This window comes from Microcaecilia unicolor, chromosome 1 (assembly GCF_901765095.1).
Source record: "Microcaecilia unicolor chromosome 1, aMicUni1.1, whole genome shotgun sequence".
Classification (NCBI taxonomy): domain Eukaryota; kingdom Metazoa; phylum Chordata; class Amphibia; order Gymnophiona; family Siphonopidae; genus Microcaecilia; species Microcaecilia unicolor.
The window spans coordinates 550,959,807-550,984,022 of NC_044031.1; the positions used below are offsets into that span (position 1 = coordinate 550,959,807).

At 40.9% G+C, this 24,216-nt stretch overlaps 1 protein-coding gene across 3 annotated transcripts in view; it reads left to right on the forward strand.

The window, feature by feature from the left end:
• The window catches only part of SPAG1 (sperm associated antigen 1), a 184,513-nt gene extending 168,358 nt beyond the window's left edge, over positions 1–16,155 (forward strand). For all 3 annotated transcript variants that reach the window (XM_030217278.1, XM_030217286.1, XM_030217295.1), the window contains 3 exons: positions 8,603–8,764; positions 11,855–12,226; positions 14,612–16,155. In XM_030217278.1, the coding sequence (XP_030073138.1) occupies positions 8,603–8,764; positions 11,855–12,226; positions 14,612–14,740 (663 nt within the window). In that variant the 3' untranslated portion in view covers positions 14,741–16,155. The remainder of the gene's footprint in view (positions 1–8,602; positions 8,765–11,854; positions 12,227–14,611) is intronic.
• The last annotated feature ends 8,061 nt before the right edge of the window (positions 16,156–24,216 follow it).

Genomic DNA, 24,216 nt, shown 5'->3' on the forward strand with positions numbered 1-24,216 from the left:
ATTCTCCTACTACTATGCTGTAGACCTTCCGGATTACTTCAATATCTAAGCTGCCACTAGGGGGCCACCCCACTCCCATAGATGGCCACTCAACTTCACACAAGGTTCTTAAAGTACCTGGGCTTAAAGTCTGTCCATAGTCATTAATTAAAAAGCCTTTTTTGAAATTTCTAAGCATACAATCTAGGGGGGTAACAATTTGTCTAGATGATGTCCCACCCATAATGCTTACAATTACAACACACAAAAGGGAGGGAGTTTTTGAGAGTGCAGTAAGGGGTCCGCACTCTCGAGACACTAGGTAGACAGACAACAATCGCTTCCTTCCGTTGCTGACCAATTGAACTCGCGTTAATTGGAAATGCAGCTATAAGAAGTCCGCACTCATTAACATTCAGGCATCACACATTCAGTCAGTACAGAAAATCCCACCCAACAATTTCAGATTTCTCAGATACAGATAAGCTCAAGCGTTTTCGCTTCTAGTCCCCGCGACTAGAAGGTACTAGGGCCTTTGCTGAGAATTGATCAGATTCTCCTTCCTCAATTTTCTTGAGGGGCTGGTTTACAATTTCCTAGCTAGAATTACAATACAAAATACAGAATACATACCCGGCGAATGTTCTCCAGTCAGTTGGGTGCTGGGATTAATGCAGGATTCATCCCACCGCTGCCACCAAGAATTGTTGCAGGAATTGAGATAGGAATTTGTGATGCTTCAGGAGTCAGACAGCACACACCAGTATGAGAGAGAAATCTTCTTTATTTGCCAGCAAACAAAGCAAGACATCAGTTCTAGCTCTCTTCTCTTTCTCTCAGCTCTCTGGGTCTTTCTCTCAGCTCTCTGGGTCTTTCTCTCAGCTCTCTTCTCTTCTCTTAGCTCTTTGTGTCTTTCTCTCAGCTCTCTGTGTCTTTGTCTCAGCTGCTTCTCTTCTTATGCTGTCTTCTCCTTCTTCTGTCTGTTCCTTCTGTCCTTCTCTTTCTTCTGAGCTCCTTCTGACGTAAACTGCTTCTGCTCCCACTTAAATAGGGTCCTAAGCCCTCCTCCTAGCCTAGCCCCCTTTACTCCCAATTGGTTAAGAAACTGATTGGCTACCTTGCCTCAACCAATCATTACTTTTGAAATATCAGTTACATAGGTTCCAGACATCCTAAACTGACCTGTGACCTGGGGCCCCTCATGCCAGACATTTGGTCTCCAGTCTCTTACATTTCTCATTATGATTGATGTCTCATCTATAGCTTAAACTGGATTCCCTTAGAGACTAAGAGGCCCCATCTAACATTGGTTATTCTCATATTCCTAATCAGCTTCATACTACCTACTAACTAAACTCTGGCATTCATTAAAGAGGTCAAAAGTCAGTCTTACTTAATAGCATACATATCAGGCTATTACTTCCAGGAGGCCAGTCCTACACTTAGCTATAATTAATCAAGGAGAAGAGAGCTGACTAGCCCTGACCTCGTTCACCTTTCAGCTTCCTTCACAAAACTAGCTAAGACCACAGAAAACTCAAAACATATGTTGATCTCCTCACTGCAGCCTTAAACAGCAGACAAAGGATCATTTTAAAAGTAACACAGAGTTGAACAAACATCCTACACAGAATTATTAATTTACACAGAATACAACATATTCTAAAGTAAGCATTCTTATAAGACATATTCTAAATATCAGGAATATCTAGAATTATTTAGAATCTAACTATTTCCTTATAACAAAATCTACATATCAAGAACTTCTGAAATAGTATTTCAGCCTTTTAAACTTCAGCATGTCTGGCTCATTCCTTTGTTCATTCATAATAGTTTACAGCTGTGCCAGCATTTAGCAATCCATCCCTCACAAGGGTCTTTCTGACCTTTCTGACCCAGCCCGGCAAGACTTTCAAATAATATGAACCATCTGGCATTCCTTCACTTCATTTACAGAGTAAAGAGTTGAAATTTGAAATAAGAATTCAATTCAAATACCAAGCTTTTAACAGAATTAACCCTTCATATGATTTCTTATATATAATTTCTCAGAGTAAACACTTTCTTTGCCCATGGCTGCCTCAAAATAACTTGTGGGAGCTCAGCTAACCTCTGTCCTCTGCCCAGAGAGGGCTCAGACAGAGACAGCACAGCAGAGCCTGGACCCTTGTTTTGTCAGAGACTGCTGTTTAGTGCTGCACCTGACCCACCCTTTTCCACCCCCCACCCCCAACACAGCAACTCACAGGATAGGAGGGCTAGATGCCTGCTTTCAATTCCTAACCATCACCTATCTCTCATTCCCACTTCAGTAACTCCTGTTAGTCTGTCCAACTCAGATTGTAGAATATGTTAGTTTATGCTGATTAATTCTGTCCTAGCTAGATCCTAAGCTGTGCTCAATGGGAAGGCTATTGTGCTGCATGCAGAGTCTAACTTCTTAGGATTTCAGGTTAATTTTTGAAGAATTTGAAGAGGGGCTATCTCTGTTCTACATGTGTGACTGCAAGACCAAGTGTCTGAATAGGGATCTGTTTGTTAGATTCTGAAATTTGATAACACATTGTTTTTCAGAGTTGGCAAGACTGTCTGTTCTCCTAATTCCTGGTCTGTGTGCTAAGTTATTTTTCTTCTATACTGGTGTAATATTTTGAATGATGCCATCGCTGGTAAAAGAGGTGTGTCTACTGTGGGGGCGGAGCCATAGTGATCCCGCCTCTGGATGGGTAGGGGCGCCGACTAATAGACTGCAGGAGGGCACTAGAAACCCTAGGGCCGGCCCTGGCTGTTCAGAATTCTTTAACAATGCTTTTGGGCAGCACAACTGCATCAGTTAGCAGAGTAGGAAATCGGCCCCTATAAAGCAGGAGTTGCTTTGGAGCAGGCACACTTTCCAGACTTTCCTCTCAGACACATACTTTGAGTAACAAATGAGGAGCAGCTTTCTAAAATCTGAAGTGGTAACTCGTTTATGAAACATATACTGAGTATATGGTTTAAAGCACATATATGCACTGGCAGTGGGATCTGGATCTCTTTTTTGACCCCTATTCAATATGAGCCAATGTTTGCAGTGGAGAGGGATGTCCCTGTCTTCTCTCATTAGGAGCAGGCAGCTTTTAGATCTGAGGGAGCTTATTTCTTTTTCTGATCTTCAAGACCACTATAAAGGTGTGCTGGTCAATATTGTGTATCTGGATTTTCAAAAGGCATTTGACAAAGTACCTCATGAAAGAATCCAGAGGAAATTGGAAAATCATGGGATAGGAAGTAGTGTCCTATTGTGGATTAAAAACTGGTTAAAAGATAGAAAACAGAGAGTAGGGTTAAATGGTCAGTATTCTCAATGGAGAAGGGTAGATAGTGGGGTTCCCCAGGGGACCGCTGCTTTTTAACATATTTATAAATGATCTAGAGATGGGAGTAACTAGTGAGGTAATTTAAATTTGCTGACGACACAAAGTTATTCAAAGTTGTTAAATCGCAAGAGGATTGTGAAAAATTACAAGAGGACCTTACAAGACTGGGAGGCTGGGCATCTAAATGACACATGACGTTTAATGTGAGCAAGTGCAATGCAAGATTCCACATTAGGAGTCACCGACCAGGAAAGGGAACAGAAGGGAAATGGGACTTGATATTCTGCCTTTCTGTGTTATTTTGCAACTACAGTCAAAGCGGTTTACATATATACAGGTACTTATTTTGTACCTGGGGCAATGGCGGGTTAAGTGGCAATGGAGGGTTAAGTGACTTGCCCACAGTCACAAGGAGCTGCAGTGGGAATCGAACCCAGTTCCCCAGGATCAAAGTCCACTGTACTAACCACTAGGCTACTCCTGCACACAATCTAGGCGTCATTGTTGATGATACGTTGAAACCCTCTACTCAGTGTGTGGCTGTGTCTAAGAAAGCAAATAGAATGTTAGGTATTATTAGGAAAGGAAGGAAAACAAAAATGAGGACATTTTAATGCCTTTGCATCACTCCATGGTTTTGACTGCACTTTGAATATTGTGTTCAATTCTGGTCACTGCATCTCAAAAAAGATGTGGAGTTATAAAAGGTACAGAGAAGGGATGAGACAACTTCCCTATGAGGAAAGGCTAAAGCGGCTAGGGCTCTTCGGTGAGAAGAAGAGACGGCTGAAGGGAGATATGATAGAGGTTTATAAAATACTGAGTGGAGTGGAACAGGTAGATATCAATCGCTTGTTTACTGTTTCCAAAAATACTAGTATTAGGGGGTACTCAAAGTAGTGAATTTAAAACAAATCAGAGAAAATATTTCTTCACTCAATGAGTAATTAAACTCTGAAATTCATTGCCAGAGAATGTGGTTAAAGCAGTTAGCAGGGTTTTAAAAAGGTTTGGATAATTTCCTAAAATTCCATAAGCCATTATTATTATTATTTGTTACATTTGTATCCCACATTTTCCCACCTTTTGCAGGCTCAATGTGGCTTACATATAACCGTTAACGGCGTTAGCCGGTTACGGTCTGAACAAATACATAGTGTGAATGAATACAAAGTGATATTGTATTATAATGAGGTATATGTATGGTAGGAAACATTTGGGGGGAACTTAGAGAGGGAAAGGGGGAAGAAGAGTCAGGTAATGTCCATTACGGTCTTTGGTTATATTTTGTCGCAAGTGACCGGTATTTTTATGTTGGGTCAGTGGGGTATGCTCTTCTGAACAAGTCTGTCTTTAGTGCTTTCTGAAAATTTAGGTGGTCGAGCATGATTTTTACTGCTTTTGGCAATGAGTTCCATAGTTCTGTGCTTAGGTAGGAGAAGCTGGTTGCATAGGTGGATTTGTATTTGAGTCCTTTGTGTAGTGGAGGTTTAGATATGATCGTGCAGATTTTGTGGTGTTTCTGGTTGGCAGGTCAGTGAGGTCTGTCATGTATCCCAGTGCCTCGCCGTAAATAATTTTGTGAACAGTCGTGCAGATTTTGAAGGTGATGCGTTCTTTGATTGGTAGCCAGTGCAGTTTTTCTCCGAGTAGTTTGGTGCTGTCAAAACATGTTTTTCCAAATATAAGCCTGGCTGCTGTATTTTGGGCGGTCTGAAGTTTCTTTATGATTTGATCCTTGCATCCCTCATAGATTCCATTACAGTAATCTGCATGGCTTAATACCATGGATTGAACCAGGTTACGAAATATTTCCCTTGGGAAGAATAGTTTTACGCGTTTGAGTTTCCACATTGAGAAAAACATTTTCTTTATGGTGACTTTCACTTGGGGCTCTAGTGATAGTTTACGGTCGATTGTTACTCCGAGAATTTTCAGGCTGTCAGAGACAGGGAGGGAGTATCCTGGGGTGTTAAGGTTTGTGGGTTTGTATGTATTGTATTGGGATGAGATGATGAGACTGTGTGTTTTTTTCTATATTGAGTTTTAGTTGGAATGCATTTGCCCATGAGTTCATGATGTTTAAGCTTAGTTTGATTTTGTTGGTGATTTCTACCAGATCATGTTTGTATGGGATGTATAATGTAACGTCATAAGCGTAGATAAATGGGTTGAGGCCTTGGGTGGATAGGGTCTTGGCTAGTGGGGTCATCATGAGGTTGAAGAGGATCAGTGATAGTGATGAACCCTGCGGTACTCCGCATCCTGGTTTCCATGGTGATGATATGTTTGATTTTGATTTCACTTGATAGGTTCTTGTGGTTAGAAAGCCCTTAATCCAATTCAGAGTGCCTCCACTGATTCTGAAGTATTCTAGAAGTCTTAGCAATATATTATGGTTGACCATGTCGAATGCACTTGACATGTCAAATTGAAGGAGGAGAATGCTCTTGCCTATTGCTATTTCCTGCTTGAATTTGGTTAGGAGAGTGAGACGTACTGTTTCGGTGCTGTGTAGGGGTCGAAATCCTGATTGTGACTCATGTAGTATAATTTGTTTATGTAGTCATTGAGTTGTTTAGTCACCAGTCCTTCCATGAGTTTGACTACTAATGGGATAGAAGCTACTGGGCAGTAGTTGGTAATATCATTTGTTTTTTTCTTGGTGTCTTTTGGTATTGGTGTGAGCAGGATGTTGCCTTTTTCTTGAGGGTATATACCCTGTTGTAACATGAAGTTTAAGTGGGATGTGAGATCTATTATGAAGCGTTGGGGGGGCCAGATCGTATTAGGTAGCTGGGGCAGGTGTCCAGTTGACAGTGGCTGTTTAATCGCCTGGGTAACTCTGTCGGCAGTGAATAAAGCGAAATTTGACCATATTCGGTCAGCAGGGTATTCACCAGGGATTGGGTCTAGACCATTATTAAGATGGACTTGGGGAGCATTCACTGCATATTTTAGGATAAGCAGCATAAAATCTGTTTTGTTCTTCTGGGATCTTGCCAGGTACTTGTGACCTGGATAATGAAACAGGATATTGGGTTTGATTGACCTTCGGTCTGTCCCAGTATGGTAGTGCTTATGCTCTTATGTTCATGGGAAGAGGGCTGGTTCAGTTGATTCTTTATTCCCTTTGATAGATGCCAGGAATGAAAATGGAGGCAAAGTGGATGAGTCTTATTTAAAAATATTGGGGCCATGGACAGTACATCTATATTGAATGATCTAGAGATGGGGGTAACTAGTGAAGTAATTAAATTTGCTGACAACACAATGTTTTTCAAAGTTGTTAAATTGCAAGAGGATTGTAAAAAATTACAAGAGGACCTTCCTAGAAGAAAGGTCAGCCATTATTAAGATGGACTTGGGGAAACTCCACTGCTTATTTCTAGGATATGCAGCATAAAATGTATTGTACTGCTTTGGGATCTTGCCAGGTACTTGTAACCTGGATTGGCCACTGTTTGAAACAGGGTACTGGGCTTGATGGATCTTCGGTCTGTCCCATTATGACAATTCTTATGTTCTTATGAATAGACTTACCAGTATTAATTCTTGATTCGGTTTAATCTGTGCTAATGTCCCATGAGAAATCAGTTTCTTCTATAGTTAGTTCTGAGTATAATATGAGCATTCAGACTTAGGAAGAAACTATTCAAAATTGTAACACGAGAGCAAGGGAATTTAGCAGCATATCCCAAATGTTGACGGTGCAGGCTGGGATCATAGTTGGCGGAAGCATAATCCATAAGAGGACTGAGAATCTAGAGAACTGGTGATTTTATAATGATATGTTAAATAAAGATGTTATAGATAACTCTAAATTGATATTAGGTGATCTCTTTAGTATGTTGTATGCTAATATGCATATTCATTAGGGAATTCCTGAAAACCCATCTGGGTTGTGGCCCTCGAGGACTGAAGTTGCCCGTTTTTTAGAGGATAACAATCCTTGCTAGGGGATTTCTTTTGACTTACTGGTGAGTCTGCTTCTTGTTGTTGATTATAATATATTTATATCGTGCTACCAGACATAGGCAGCACTATAGAGACAAAACAAAATTGCTTACTTGTAACAGGTGTTCTTTGAAGACAGCAGTTCACCATTCATACAAACCCTGCTTCTCCCTTTCAGCTTTCCCTTCTATATAAGCTTGGCTGAAAAGGGAATTGAAAGAAGCTGCAGGGCCACTGCATCATGAGATGGCCATACATGTGTAGTAAACAGTGGCGTAGCCACAGGTGGGCCTGATTTAAGGCTCAGGCCCACCCAACAGTAGCACACGTTTAGCAGTAGCTGATGGGGATCACAGTCTCGGCCAGCTGAAGACTTCCCCCTGATGGTAACAAAAACGCTACTCTCCACGATACTGGCACCTGCACATGCTCAGTTTTCAGCGCATGCCTGCCGCAGACTGCCAAGGTGGAAAGAAGCATTTTCCCGCCAGCTGAGATATTTTTTTTGGTGGTGGTTGGGAGGGGGGAGAACAGTTGGTGCCCACCCACTTCTTGCCTAGGCCCACCCAAAAATGTGTTGTTTGGCTGCGCCCCTGGTAGTAAATATTTTTAGGGGGTAATATTCTGTAGATTAGCAGGTGTTTACTTGTGGAGAATCCTTCTTTGAAATTACCTTACTTTCTCATGGGTCAAAGTGACAGTGCTGTGGCCAGGCCTAGACAATCATGTGAACTACATTCTAAGGTGTCATTTTGAAGTTCATTGCAAAGTATGTTGGCTAAAAGCATCCCAACAGTGTTTGCAGATATAGGATTTTGAAAGGGAAACTGTAGGAAGTTTCTTTCTGAAAATCAGTTTGCAGGTCCATGGATACCAGAAAGCTCTGTGACTTGTAAACTGTCATTTTCAGAGAACATCTGTTATAGGTAAGCAATCTGGTTTTCTTGCTCCATGATTAGGTACTAAAGTTTCTACCTCATATTGTTATCTGAACATAATGTTATAGGTTACATCCAAACACCATGAGATTATTAATTTTATATTGTTTTACAACCACATTCCATGTTGCACATTATGAAATATTAGCAATATTCTGATCATGAAAACATTGCCAATCCCATACAGCATATACAGATTACAATTGCCACCATTTTATTTTGTTTGCGCCAAATTACATGTAATATTTGTTTTTGTCTTGCCATTTTTTGTAAATAGGTCATTTAACAAATACATTGTTTGTAGCCAGTCCAACTGCCATTCATATTTTACTTGCCTATTAGTTATAACCATTTTATTTTGACTTTTAGAACTACCAGGCTAGTGTCAATGATCTTAACAAAGTTCTCCTAATGGATTCCAATGTTGTGGAAGCCAAGAAGGAATTAGATGTAATAGCACTGCTTCTTAACTCACATAATGGTATACCCAGCAACCATGATAAGCCAAGAAAGAAGATCCAAATACAAGAGGTATGTTTGTTAAAAGTAGTATCCATATTCATGTAAAACATTGCTACCAGAGTTAGTTCAAGTGAGATGAGGGTGTCCAGTGTTAAGAGGATTAGACTAAAAGGCTCCTGCCCTTGGCTGTGAAAGGTTTTGTTTTATTTATTTATTTAGAAAATTTATATTCCATCTATCCCTAAGCAACTTACAACATAAAAACATACATAATAATTCAAAACAGACCAAACAAAGATACACTTTAAAGATCATATAGAGAAAATCTGAACTGGAGGACTACGTAAATAAGTCTCAGGAATGAACAAAAGCCTGTTTTCAAAACTCTTCTAAATAACTGCAGTGTTAGACAAAAATGAATATTCCCTGGTAATGTGTTCCATAACTTTGGACCCGTCACCGAGAAGGCACAGACCGATGTTGTAGCCTAATGAAAATTAGTCAGTGCAGGCACAGAAAGTTAACTCTCAATGACAGACCACAAAGCACACAATGGCATGTACAAAGATCACAAGGAGTAACAATGAGGTTTGAACAGGGCTTCCTTGGTTCTCAGCCCACTGCGCTAACCTTTATACTGCTCTATGGGTAACTGTAGTAATCTACTCTGACTACACCTTACACAGCACATTCTTTACATTTTGATACCGTAAAATATTTTGAGCCTGATATTCACCAACTCTGAAGCTTTTGTATGTCCTGCACACAAGAGAATTAATTATATACCAGAAAAAAAAAGTCAAATTAGTCAACACAATCTATTTCAACCATGTAATCTCTGTATGGGAATTAAGTCCAGGTCAGAGATTTTGATCGGTTTTCAAGTGCATCAGGTTTACTTCAGGAATTATGCAGTTATTAGATCACATACAATATTCTAAAATAAAGTATCTCTTTTTTTTTTTTTTTTTTTTTTTTTTTTTTGCTACCTTTGTGGGCTTGCTGGGCTTTTTCTTCTAATTATGTTTGTCTCAGTGTCTTTTATTTTATGTTCTAACTCCTTTTCCAGGTTCTCATTATTATTTTACTTTATGTCTCTGTTTATCAGTTCCTCCTTTACCCGCTCTCTCTGATATTGGTCTTTTTCCTTTTCTGATTTTCTTCCATTTCTGTTTTCACTATTTCTAAACTTCCCCCTTTCAGCATCATTTCTTCGTGGTCTATCCATGTACACCTGGATCTCTCACCACTTCCTCTTCTTTCCTTTACCATCTCTTTCTCTATTTCAACCAATTTCAATCCTTACTCTGTTATTCATCTCCCCTTGATTGAGCTGTTCCTCCATCAATCTCTTGCTTTCTTCCCCTGTAGCCATTCTCTCTGGCTCTCTCATCATTCCCCATAATTCCCACACTCATTCTTCACCCTCTCTCCTCCTCAACTGGCATGATGCAGTACCCCCCCCCCCCCCTCCAGTTTTATTTTTGCAGGTTCTAATGCTAAATTGGTCCCTGCTCCTCCATTACCCATACAACTTTCTTACCCTTTGCTCCCACCCACCCACCCCCAAATTAAGCAGACAAGCTACACTGATGCAACACCTCTTACTCATGCCCTGTTCTCACACCCCCTTAACTATTTCATTTCACTCACCTCTTTTCACATCTTAACTCCGCTGGCTTGACTTCTTCACCCCCCAATTATACTCTCTCATGCTCCCCAGTTGCCTTGAGATTCATTTTCTCTCCTAGTCATGCCCTTGCATAGTATCCCCTTTCCTTTAATTTCATCCTGTGGTTCTTTCATTTATGAGGAAAAAGAAAGTAGGAAAAGTTGTCTCTTTCCAGACAACGAGGGAGAAGTATGTAATTCCAAATCCTTATTGGAGAACAACGAATGACTTGACACAGCTGCTGTGTTTCGGCACCAGAGCGCCTGCGTCAGGAGTCTTGTATTCTAATAAAATGATGTTTCCTTGTTGCTGGATAGTAACATAGTAGATAATAGCAAATAAAGACCTATACTGTCCATCCAGTCTGCCCAACAAGATGAACTCATATGTGCTACTTTATATGTATACCTGACCTTGATTTATCCTTGTCATTTTCGGGGCATAGACCGTAGAAGTCTGCCCAGTACTTGCCCCACCTCCCAACCACCGGTGCTGCCACCCAATCTCCGCTAAGCTTCTGAGGATCCATTCCTTCTGAACAGGAGGATTCCTTTATGTTTATCCCACGCATTTTTTAATTCCGTTACCGTTTTCATCTCCACCACTTCCCGGGGGAGGGCAGTCCAAGAATCCACTACTCTTTCTGTGAAAAAATACTTCCTGACATTTTTCTTGAGTCTGCCCCCTTCAACCTCATTTCATGTCCTCTAGTTCTACCACTTTCCCATCTCCAGAAAAGGTTCGTTTGCAGATTAATACCTTTCAAATATTTGAACGTCTGTATTATATCACCCCTGTTTCTCCTTTCTTCCAGGGTATACAATACCCTGGATAGTAATACAAGGATCCAAGGTGCAGTTGAAAATCCAAGGAAGTGCGATGTACATTTGTTTTGGACCTCCTTGGCGGACTCCAAAGTACATCGCACTTCCTTGGATTTTCAACTGCACTTTGGTTCCTTGTATTAATATCCAGCAACAAGGAAACATCATTTTATTAGATTACAAGACTCCTGACGCAGGTGCTCTGGTGCTGAAACACAGCAGATTTGGAATTACATATATGTCTCCCTTATTGTTTGGAAAGAGCCAACCTGTCGTACTCTTTTTCCTCGTCTGACAAACTTTCGTAGGAAACAAGTGCACCTTCACTTTTCGTGGTTCCCATTCTTTCATATACACCTTTTTCCTTCTGGCTCTCAAAATTCAACTCTAGCTCCATCAACCCTTGGCATGCGCGTGTGTGTAGTTACAGTGGATTTTGTTGTCACAAGGTCCAGCAATTTCAGGTGGTGGAGAAAGCAGTACTAGAAAAGAAAGCTTATTTTCCCTCTATCTGTACTGTTGTAAAACATCTAGTCCTACAGGACCATAAGAAATTTTCTAAATGTGAAACCTTTTTTACATTTATAAAGTCTAACGCTAAAATATAAAAAAATGAGTTTGTTTCATATCACAATAAAAAAAGATTTGATTATTTTTTACAAGGTAAATGAAGATGAGGAAGTGGAGACTATGAATACATCCAAAGGTTCTGTGGTTAATCATCTTGCAGCTGGACAGAGAGCTGAAACTGACAGACCAATCAAATCCTTTATGAAACTGCAGCTACACAAGCCATCTAATGCTTATGAATTTGGTCAACTTATCAACACGGTGAATACTGAGCAGGACGAGGTTGCTTGTGCTGACCTCCTAAGTATAATTGAACCAAAGGATTTGCCAGTTCTGCTAAGCAACAAGCTAGATGGCGATACCTTTATGATAATTATACAGTCATTACAAAGTTGTCTTCTTGAGAAGGACCCCAACCTTGTATGTCAGCATCTGTTTTACTTGCGTGAAGCTGAACGATTTGAGGTGAGTTAAAACAGTGATTTTACTCAATCTTCTTGTCTAAGTTACACGCAGAACTCAAAGGCTCAATTGAATAAGGAGCTCATATTAGGGCTTAATTTGCTAGAAAATCTTGTACTAAACAAGTAAAATGACTGAGCCAAGCTTCTTTATTGAATAAATTCCCAATATATAGTGGCATAGACTAAATATATCCCTATTTAAATGTTTATTTATTTTCACATGCTTGATATACCTCCAAAGGCCTACACATAGGCAACTAAGCAGTTTACAAAACAATATAACAGGAGAAAGAAATTAAAGAAGGTACTTGAGCAGTTCTGAGGAAAAATAAAATTAATCAACAGCAGAGAAACAGGTAGAGAAAAGATGAGTCTTCAAAGCTTGTTTAAAGGCTGGGAGTGAGGGCTGATTCCTGATGTAAATCATTCCAGAGTTTGGGACCAATATATCTAAATGCAGTCATGGAAAATGGAAACGTGAAGTTGGGTGGGAGAGGGCAATACTAGAAGATTATTATTGGCTGAGCAGAGACGGGGGTGGGGGGGGGGAGAAACATAGGGAATGAGGAGGTTATTGAGATAGGCAGGCGCAGAGGGAGACCTAGATTTATAGACCAGGAGAAGGATTTTGAATTTGATACAGGTGGAGAGGGGCAGCCAGCGTTCAGATAGGAGAGAAGTGACATGGTCAAAACAGTGAGCATTGTGGAGGAGTTTGACTGCTGTAGACTGCACTGGTTGGAGGCATTTAAGAGAACAGGGGGAGGCCAGCATAAAGGGAGTTGCAATAGTCAAGGTGAAAATAACAAGAGCAAGAATAAGTGGGTGAAGGAGGGCAACAAGGAGGAAGGAGTGGACAAAGCACACACAGTGAAGTGTGAAGAATGAAAGACAAAATCAATTTGAGGCTTCAAGGTAAGAAAAGAATCAAAAGTGACACCAGAAATCTTAATAGATTCTTTGAAAGGAAGCGGAGTGAGTCAAGTGAGGGAGAAGGGGATAAAATTTTACGGGAGGAAGGGAAGAAGATGGACTCGCATTTGGAGGTAGTGAGATAGAGATTACTTTCAAGCCAAGAGGATACATGAGACAAACAGTCTTTTAAACTCGCGATAGAGGATGTATCAGACACTTTACAAAAGATCTGAATACCATTTGCATAGGTGCACAGGCATGATCTTGGATGATCGTAAGCAAGGGTGTAAGGAAAATATTAGAGTGGAGGCAAGGATGGAGCCTTGGGGACACAAGATAGAAGGGGGAGAAAAGTAGAAGTATGCTAGAAACAGAGCTGGTAGCAGCAATTGCTGAGATAGCTAGAGAACCAGGCAAGAACAGTACCAGAAATCCCAACTGAGCGAAGACATCTTAAGCTTTCTTTAGGCCTAATTACTATTTAGAATGATCAAAAAGCAAAACAGAGAGGGTCCGAAGCACAAAACACAGTCCAAAGCACAGAAAAGTGCCAAGAGTCTCCAGTAAACGGTACAAAGATCTTTATTTGCACAGCATAGATCAGTCACACAGTGACCCGACATAGGCCATGTTTCAGCACAAAGCGCCAGCCTCAGGGGTCATATGTCATCAAAAATTCTTAAATTAAGATTGCCCAGCTTTCCAGCCGATGGTGCAATAATAACATCCTTATCCCAACACTATGCTAGATAACAAGTGTGGCAGTGTGTCTGTTGTTTCAACAGACTAAACTAAGTTCAGTTGAAATTTGAAATACTGAAAGTTTGATGTGTAAGAACAGATAAGATTGTGAGCTTTGAAATTGTAAAGTTGAAAAAGAAGAAACTGGACCGATGATGATTTAAGGCAAAAGCAGTGCAAGCATATTGCAAGCATATGTGTTTTTGCCTCTGATGATCCTAAAAAATTATATATAAAAATGACATTGATATAGATATTTACAGAGTTCTTGCATTAGGAAATTAAAGTTGATTAGTTGCTGGGAATTTTTGTGAACATTGTAACTGGTTCCCTTCATTGCAGATTTGGGTCTGTATACATATTTTTTATTAGTATGTTTAGGTTGTTGACTCTGCCTGTCTGGACTGATAAAGAATCCTGGTGGTTTGTGTGTTAGGTCTGTGAGTGCTTTCTGGGAACTGTGGGACCACTGGAAGTGTGGCTCCAGCAACCTAGAAATCACTGGGGATACTTTGAGAGCGGGAGACTCGCCCAGAGGTGGTTGTGACCCAGTTGGTTGGAGGAGGGTGCTAGTGTAGAGCACAAGTAGCAGATGCAGGCAGACCTGAGCTGTGCTGGGGATAGACCGTCTAAGTGGCCGCGGGGTAACCCCAGGCGGGTGGTTTGGCATTTTGTGACAGGCCTTTTAAACTCCATTACTCAATCAGAAATGTATCTTTGCTATTTTCAGATGGTGTTGCTTCTCCTTGGCAAGAATGGAAAAGAACAAATTCAACAGTTGTTTGACTCACTCTCAAAGCAATGTGATCAGTCTACATTAGAAGATGTAAAAAAACTTTCAAGAGATTATGGACTTTAAATGGAATCCAGGAAAGTAGATGCTGTATTCATAGGGAGCCATGATCTGTTGCTGTGATGGCTGGAGGAGAAGGTTAAAATGAGGAAAACTGCAGGCTCCAGTCCCCATAGCTGCTAGTCCATTTAGGTTTTCAAGTTCTTCTTAATGAATATGTTTGAAAGAATTTTATCCAATGACAACAATGTACATACAAATCTCTCTTGTATATTCATGTCATTTATTCAAATGTACTTTGCCTAATTCATAAACCCAAGGTGTGTTGAACCTAAAATAGTTAGAACATAGATACAATCCAAACAAAATGTACATTACTAAAAGCCCACTGCCAAAACATATTCTTTATGAAATTACAGCACCGTCAGTTACAGAAGCATAAAACATCAAAATGATCAGATCTGCAAGTTAAAGGGAATTCCAAAGAACAGGGGCTGGCACCTGAAAAAGCCTTTGAAAATGAACGACTGCTCTTTCTGCCATCTTTTAAAGCTTGTATTCAAGTATTGTGTCTTGCTATATTTTTCCAGTTTCTCTGATTAGATATGAAGGACCTAAGTCATGTGAGGAGTAATTCTGTAACTCTTCATCTATTTCATAGGTTATGCCCTTCCTTTATATAATACAGTGGAACCCAGTATAACGTGTCCTGCAGTAACACGAATCTGCATATAACGAAATCATGTCTCTTGGCCCCTCTTTTGTTTTGTTTTATTTTAAGATATGGCTTCTTTGTCAACAAGGTCTAGCTATGCCGGGGTGAGGTTCAGTTGTGTACATTTTCTAGCGAGCCTGTATTTAATGCAATGATATTTCACGGTTCCACTGTACTAGCATAACTGGGTGTATGTTTTAGGCATGAGTATTTTCGCCACTTACAGAGCTACTGCAAGCGCTCACCCCTAACTGCTAGAGATATACACATAACTTATATAGTATTCTGTGAGTTGTTTGAGTCCCACCCATGCCCACATGTGTAACATACATTGTGAAATGTGCATTTTACAGAATATTGACATTCACTTGTTTATGTGCCTATGTAGCTATATGCTTTTTATGCTAAACATTTATAATATTATTGGCATATACATGTTTGTACACACTTTATAAAAGAAAAGCCCCCTCTTCCCCCCTCCCCCCATGCTTTAAAAGGTAAACAAATTAGTTAAAACTGACATTTGAAGAGAACTGGCAACCAACAAATTAAAACAAAAAAAGATTCATGTCTAGCATACTACTAGATATACATAGCGCTGTACACTAAACACATAAGAGACAATCACAGCTCGACAGAATTTACAATCTAATCAACACAGACAAACAGGACAAATAAGGGATTAGGGAATTACTTATGGTGGGAATGATTAAAATAGACATGGGTACTGTACAAGCGCATAGGAATTGGGAGTTAAATGCAGCCTTAAAAAGGTGGGCTTTTAGCCTACATTTGAATACAGACAGAGCTTGAGCTACTGCCTCAGGAAGTCTTATTCTAGGCATACAGTGCAGCAAGATAGAAGGAACAGAGTCTGGTGTTTTTATCCCAAATCACCCTGGCTGTAGAGTTCTGGATCATCTATGAACTGTACAAGCTCTTCAAAGGAAAATGTGCAATTAATGTGTTAGAATAGTCTATAGGAGACAGAACCAAAAAATGAATAGTCACGAGTTGGGAAGTTACAAGAAAAGGTTGTACAGAACATATAAGCTGAAGTTTAAATAGTGCATTTTAACTGATTCCAGCTACATATATTTCTAAATCAAGATGTAACTCTAAACACACAGATTGTTGACATGAGAAGTAGAAAAAGCAGATCCCTTTCATTTAATCTCTAAATCTTAAAAATTAACATTCGATTTCTCTGTTTTTGAAGCATGCAAGGAAATAATTCACAGAAGCAGCAACAACAAAGGTGACAAAAAAGCAGTGTGGTACAGAAATTTTATTGGTGGGTAACAGACTCGACACGAGTCATGTTTGGCCATCAGGAATCTGTATGAACATGCTTTCAGTGGTTAAAAGGGTTATTGAGATTAATGTCAAAAGCTGCACAACAAACACACTCATCCAAATCATCCACTAAATGCGTGAATTTCTGCCATTTGTATAGCACTGTAGGATAGCTCCAGTAATGGCAGAAATTCACACATTTAAGGTTAGATTCTATATATGACGCCTGAAAATTCCACATGGAAAAAAAGTACACAACAGCGCATTCATTATAGCATGCCTATATTTTATACAATAGGCTTAAATTTCCACAGAGTATATAGAATACACCAAGCACCTGTCCAAGCGACCAAATTTAGTCGCAACCATTTATGCCATGCTTTACTAGGCGTAAATCCCAACACCTAAATTAGGTGCAGAGTGGGTGTATTCTATAACAAAGCACAGAGATTTTAGGCACACCCACAATGGCCATGCTCTCTTTTCAACTATGCAACTTTGAATTTAAGCGCTCCACGTTACAGAATACACTTAGCGAGTTGTGTGCATAAATTTTAATGCCAATTAGTGTTAATTGTTTGTTAACCTCCATTTGACAGCACTGATTAGCTAATTAATCAGTTAAGTTACACACACTGTTATAGAATACACTTCAGTTTCCACATAGAAATTAAGGTGCGATATATAAAATGTCAATATCCCTTTTAACTACTGAGAGTGTATTCGTACAGACTTCTGATGCAGGCCTCACAGCCGAAACACAACGTGTGTTGAGTCTGTTACTCACCAATAAAATTTCTGCACCACACCGCTTGCTTTGGGACTCTTTTGTCATGTTTGCTACTGTTGCTTCTGTTTTATCCAAAGGCTTGTTCTTCCCTTTACAAGAGTAATTCTACACCAGTGCGCCAATGTGGTGCCTATTCTATATAGAAAAGAAAGCGCATATTTTCTTTATAGATTACTAGTGCAACAGGTAAAATAGTGCTTTTAATTTAGAGCTGGTGTAAGTGCTTGACCGTATTGCCAGAGATACATGTACAGCTTATTGTATTCTGTAAGTTATGTGCACAAGTCCTGCCTATGATGTACCCTGACTCCATCTGTGTGCACCCCTACCTGTAAAATATGCATGATGTGAGATGTGTACATATTTACAGAATAGTACATAGCTGGAATTTTGGCATTTATGGGTGTATGTGTACACATGTGCATATATGCCATTATTTTAAACATTTATATGCATAATCCATGTGTTAATGTTAGTACCCACTTTATTGAATTACCCCCTAAGTGTTAAAGGATCATAGGAAGCCCACAGTTATTTACCTTATTCGTGGACACTGCAGAGGCAGCATCACATGTGTAATACATTTATAAATCATCAGCATAACATTATAGATCAGATCCATAAGATCTGATATTTATCTCTGTCCCTTTTTAGATATTATTAAAAAGGGTAGGAGATAAATTTGCCTCTTGTGGGATCCCTCAGCCCACATTAAGAGTTGTAGGTCCATTTTCCTTCCAAAGTCCCGCTTGTATCCTGTTGGCAACCAAAAAAAAAAAAATCAGACCATTGAATCACCTGCCTCCAACACAGAGAGCTCCAAACCTATCTAAAAGGTTCCCATAATCCATAGTATCAAAGGTAGCACAGAGATGTAGCAGAATTAAAGAACATTTGCTAAAATCTATAGATCTCTTTAGATCATTGACTAATAACTAAAAACCTGACTGGATTGATGCAATTGTGATTCCTAAAAAAAAAAAAAAATCCCAATTGTTGCAAGACTGCTTTCTCAATTAATTTGAAGAGAAATTCAAAAGGTCTAATGGATTGGTGTCCATGGGGACTGGAGGTTGAATACCCTTCTATTACAGTCAATGCTTGTCAAAAACTGTAGCCTTCTGATTGTTTTTGTATTAATTTTATCCTATAATAGGTCTAACAAACTTAATATAATTTAATATATGAAAATTATTTGGAGAAACATGCACCTAACTTACTTTGCAGAAGGAAATATTTATCACAATATTGTATTACTTTAAAGTGACAGTATCTTATTTAATGTACAAGGATTAAAGGAACATTCTGTTGTCTGGTAAAATCACTAACTGTTCAATAATAAATTCCAAATCAATAACATTTCATTATCACTTGTTAATGTAGTAGAAGTGCCTTTGTTTGAGACTTACAGGGTTCCTCCATTTCATGAGGTTTTTCTGTAGCAGCATAGACACAAACGTTTATTGCTCAGCCTGCAAGACTAAATACTAGCTAGTATAAATAAAGGGTACACTATTAACAAGTGGCTTGTAGAAATTCCACTAGCTGTCATCAATTACATTAAATACATAAAATTAGACTTCCGGTGGAGCTGCCGGCCAAGATGGCCGCCGCACAGTGAGCTCCAGCTAGCAACGATCGGGGACCCCACCAAAACGCGATGAAATAGCTTCCAGAGTCGGCGGTTTAGCCTCCCCTCTCCTCCGGAAGGTGCACTAGCGCGATTGAGACCCGTAAACCCCGATTCGGGGGGGAGAAAAAAGGCGAGAACAGATCGACGGCGGATACCCGCCCATGTGAGGAATCGCGCCGAGAAAAGAGCGCCGAAATCCGCAGGCTGAGAAGCCTTCTTCTTACAAGGCATAAGAGTGAGCAAAAGGGCTCGGCGATATCAACGGCGGAACGGAGGGTGAGAGGGAAGGCGAGCCGCGAGGCACGGAGGAAACATCGAGCACAGCCCCCGAATGGCGGCCACGAAGCAGGTGGGAATATAAAAATATAAATAAAAGGAGTCGCAAGCAGCTCTCCAAACCGGTACAATAGCCAGCAAAATCGGCAGTCTGGATTTGGGCCACTGTTTCAGCTATTAAAACAGTAAATCACGGGATTCCTCAAAGCAACCGGTAAAGAAAAGGGGTAGACATCACCAAATTCTGCAGACAGATCAAGTTGCGTTTATCCCCCCAAAAAAACTTTTTGTATGGCGAGGCACGGAGGAAACATCGAGCACAGCCCCCGAATGGCGGCCATGAAGCAGGTGGAAATGTAAAAAACTCAGAAAGAATTTAAGAAAATAAAAAACCGGCACAATAGCCAGAAAAATTGGCAGTCTGGGCTTGGGCCAATGTTTAAGCTATTACAGCAGTAAGCCACGTGACTCTCCAAAGTAGCTGGTAAAGAAAAGGGACAGACGCCATTAAACTCTGCAGACAGATTACGCTGCGCTTACCCCCCAAAAAACATTTTGTATGGCGACCAGAAGTACAAAAAAAGAGCTGGAGAAGGACAAAACCAAGAGCGGAGGACCAAAAATGACGGAGAAAAACCCACCTCCATCGCCACCAGTGAGCTCGGTTTGGGCCTCAGAAATAGTAGCAGAGGTACGAATGGCGGTGGAGGAAACCATGAGCCACAAGTTACAGCAAATAATTGATAAGCTTGATGGCATGGACCAAAGGTTTACTACATTTACTAACGAACTTCAGGAGGTCCAACAGCGACTAGGAGACGTAGAAGACGCCTCACAGGAAACTTCTAAATCCATTGAACACCTTCAAAAAACAGTATCAATCTTAGAAGAGAAAGTGGATGATTTGGAGAACCGCTCGCGTAGAAACAATCTCAGACTGATAGGTATACCTGAATCAGTACCAGATGCAGATGTGAGAGATTTTCTGGAACCCAGGCTCACTAAGTTATTGCCAACTCAGAGCACGGTGGGGCAACTGAAGATAGAACGGGTGCATCGTTTGGGGCCGAGGAAGGAGGCAAATACCCGCCCACGTGTGGTCATACTGAGACTTCTTAATTATCAACATAAGATGGAGATCCTAGCAACTCTTCGGAAAGGAGGAACGCTGGAGGTGGAGGGACAAAAGATACTATGCTTTCAAGACTATTCCACTAAAGTGTCCCTCCAACATAAGCAATTTTCGCCCATTTGTGGGCGGCTACACAAAATGCGGATAAAATTCAGTTTATTGTATCCGGCTAAACTCAGGATTCAGCATAATGGGACAGTGAGAATCTGTGACACGGTAGAGGCCGCTCAAGCACTGGTGGACCGCTTAGAGAGAGACAGCTCGGAAGCATCAAGAGACACATGAGTAATGAATCCGAGGCTCACCAGTGGGAGTGACACTGCTGAACGACAGGGAGCAGCGAGAGACAGAAGATCTGTAACTATAATTGATGTGGTTGCTAATGTTGGACTTGATACTGTTATTTGATGTTATCTAAAGGGGGTTGTGAACTTTAAGGGGGGGGAAGCAATATGCAACATATGCAAAAAGTAAGAGTGGGGTCCCTGATCGGAAGCACGGAGGTAGACAGCACACTCGGTGCTGTTCAGATTGGGGGAAGGGGGGAAGACGGGAGGATGGGGGAGGGGGAGGGGAGGGGGGAGGAGGGGAGGGAGGGTATAGAGGAGAATAGGAGCTTCAGGGTAACAAGGGAAAAGGGCAACATAAGGAACACACAAAGAGCTTCACAAGGAGGGCACTCTAGTGAAAACTCACAGTATCAGAGGTGGGGGGGACACAGGCTGGGGGGCCCCTCCTGCACAAAGAGAGATATTCACCAGGTATTTAAAAAGATGCTTGAGGATATGTGATGGTCCTTAAGGTTGTGACATGGAACGTGGGAGGCATCTCATCGCCGATTAAACGGCAGAAGATCCTCCACGCACTCCATAAGCAACAGGCATCAATAGCAATGCTTCAGGAAACACACTTAACAGCTAAAGAACATGAGAAATTATGTCGATGGTGGGTAGGATCATATTATGATTCACCAGCACTGGGGAAAAAAGCAGGGGTAATAATACTAATCAAGAAAGGGATCCATATCACTACACATAAGATCATAGCAGATAAGGAAGGAAGATATGTGTTGGCACACCTGACAGAGCGTCAACCAATGGTTTTGTGCAATGTATATGCTCCAAACACTTACAACAAAACATTTTATAAAAAGCTTCTGCATCACCTAACAAGTCTGGAAGGAGTTCCCCTGTTGTTAGGAGGAGATTTCAACGAAGTGGGCGACCCCAAACTAGACAGGTCACAGGGGGACAAAAGGAGGGGAGCGGGAGCAGAATCTAGAGGAATTGGACTACTGAGTGGGGTCCTTGACCTGGTGGATGTGTGGAGAACACTACATCCGTTGGAACGAGATTACACTCACCTGTCCCGGGCGCATGCCACCATGTCGAGGATTGACTACATTTTTATCTCCCGTCCACTATTTACGAGAATCCGCAAGGCGGAAATAGGACCCATAAAAATATCAGACCACGCAATGGTAATGGCCTTGTGGGAACCCACAGAGAGTAAATCTAGTCCATACCAATGGAAGTTCCCTACAAGGCTATATAAAGATAGGAAATTTCGGGAATTTATACTAGCCAAATATAGACAGTTTCAAGAAACTAATCAGGAGCATAGGACAACTCCCATATTATACTGGGACACAGCAAAGGCGGTATTAAGGGGTGAGATTATTGCGTACACAAGCCACCAGAAAAAGACATGGGAGAGAGACATGCAAAGGTTGGAAAAAGACATTACCCGATTGAGACGCGAGTATGGACACCACCATAATATTCTGCTGAAAGCTAAGCTTCTAGAAATGCAGCAAACACTAAATGAGAGAATACATAATAAAACACAAAAGAATCATATGTATTATAGGTATCAATTATACAAATTTGCAAATAAAAGTGGTAGGATGATGGCCAGGATGGCAAACCCAAGACAAGGAAATTACAAAATAAACGCATTATACTCTTCAAGAGGGGTATTAGAAAATAAGGATGATTTTATAAATCGTATCATGCAAAAATATTATCAGAAGCTTTATGCTTCACCTGACCCGCCCCCAATGGACAGTGAGATCTATCTAGCGGGGCAAGATCTCCCGCAGATAGATGCACAGAGCCTAACCATGCTGAATGCTCCCATGTCTGTTGAGGAGGTATCATGGGCAATACAGCAAGCGCCCCTAGGAAAGGCCCCGGGCCCTGATGGATATAGGGGAGAATTATATAAATTGATGAAGGAGGAAGTAGTAGAACCCCTTACTGCAATGTTTAACACGATAGTGCAAGAGCAACGAATGCCCATGTCATTACGAACGGCGCAGATTATAGTTCTTCCAAAACCAGGGAGAGATGTACAAAAACCTGAATCATACAGACCTATTTCGTTGTTAAACTTTGAAGCAAAATTGTTTGCAAAAGTCCTGGCAAACCGCCTGTCCCGAATACTACCAGATGTTATAGAGGACTCGCAGGTAGGATTTGTACAGGGCAGAACCATCACTAAAAATGTAAGAAAGATATTGGTAACATTGGAGGAGGTATCTACAAAGGCCACACCATCAATATTAGTCAGTTTTGACGCCGAAAAGGCGTTCGATAGGGTGGTCTGGGATTTTTTATTTGGCATGCTAGACGCGTATGGCATAAGAGGATCATTCCAGGATGCAATTAGAGCATTATATTACCTCCCACAGGCTCAGGTGTGGGTTAATGGAATTCTATCCCCTTCATTCCCTATCCATAGGGGGACCAGGCAGGGTTGCCCCCTGTCACCCTTATTGTTTGTGTTAACGCTAGACCCACTGCTTAGAGATATCCAATGTAACCCTGATGTGCAGGGAGTCAGGGTGGGTACAAAAAGTTTTAAAATAGCGGCTTTCGCTGATGATTTGTTGGCATATGTGACTTCTCCTGAAACATCACTGAAGGCGCTATTAGAATGTATGGCAGAGTATGGGGATTTCTCTGGCTTTAAGCTAAACCTGGAAAAATCAGAAGCCTTATGCAGGAAGGAGGCTCAAGTGGGAGAGTGGCATAGACAGCTTCCATTGAGATGGGCAGAGGAATCCTTTCGCTATCTAGGGGTGCGATTAACTATGGATACTACCACTCTGTATAGGATAAATGTTGACAAGTTGTTACAGGATACCAAAAGTGTTCTGGAGAGATGGAACCACTTGCCTTTATCACTAATAGGCAGAATAAATCTCTTCAAAATGATCATATTCCCGAGATGGCTCTATATCATACAGGTGTTGCCAATACATATATTAGGTAAAGATTTACGGAAATTAAATAGGATGTGTCGGCAATTTGTGTGGGGGGGGAAGAAGTCTAAAATACGATTTGAATACTTATATGATGGATGGGCTCAGGGTGGGCTAGGTTTCCCCTGTATTAAGCGATATAATCAGGCGTGCCTTTTGAGACATATCAGGGATTGGACACTTAATACACATCAACACACACCGACGAACTGGGAACGAGCGCTATTTGACCCCTGGCATTTGAATTTTCTTCTGCAGGCAAAAACAAAGAGTTTGCCAACTACCTGTAGAAGAAGTATACTGTTGCAACCATTGCGACGTGTCTGGCAGTTCCTCATGCACAGCTGGAGACAAGACCCTAATGTTAGTGACCAACTTCCAATACAGGGGAATAGGGACTTCCCCCCCGGATTAGAGAAAGGGATAATGGCTAGA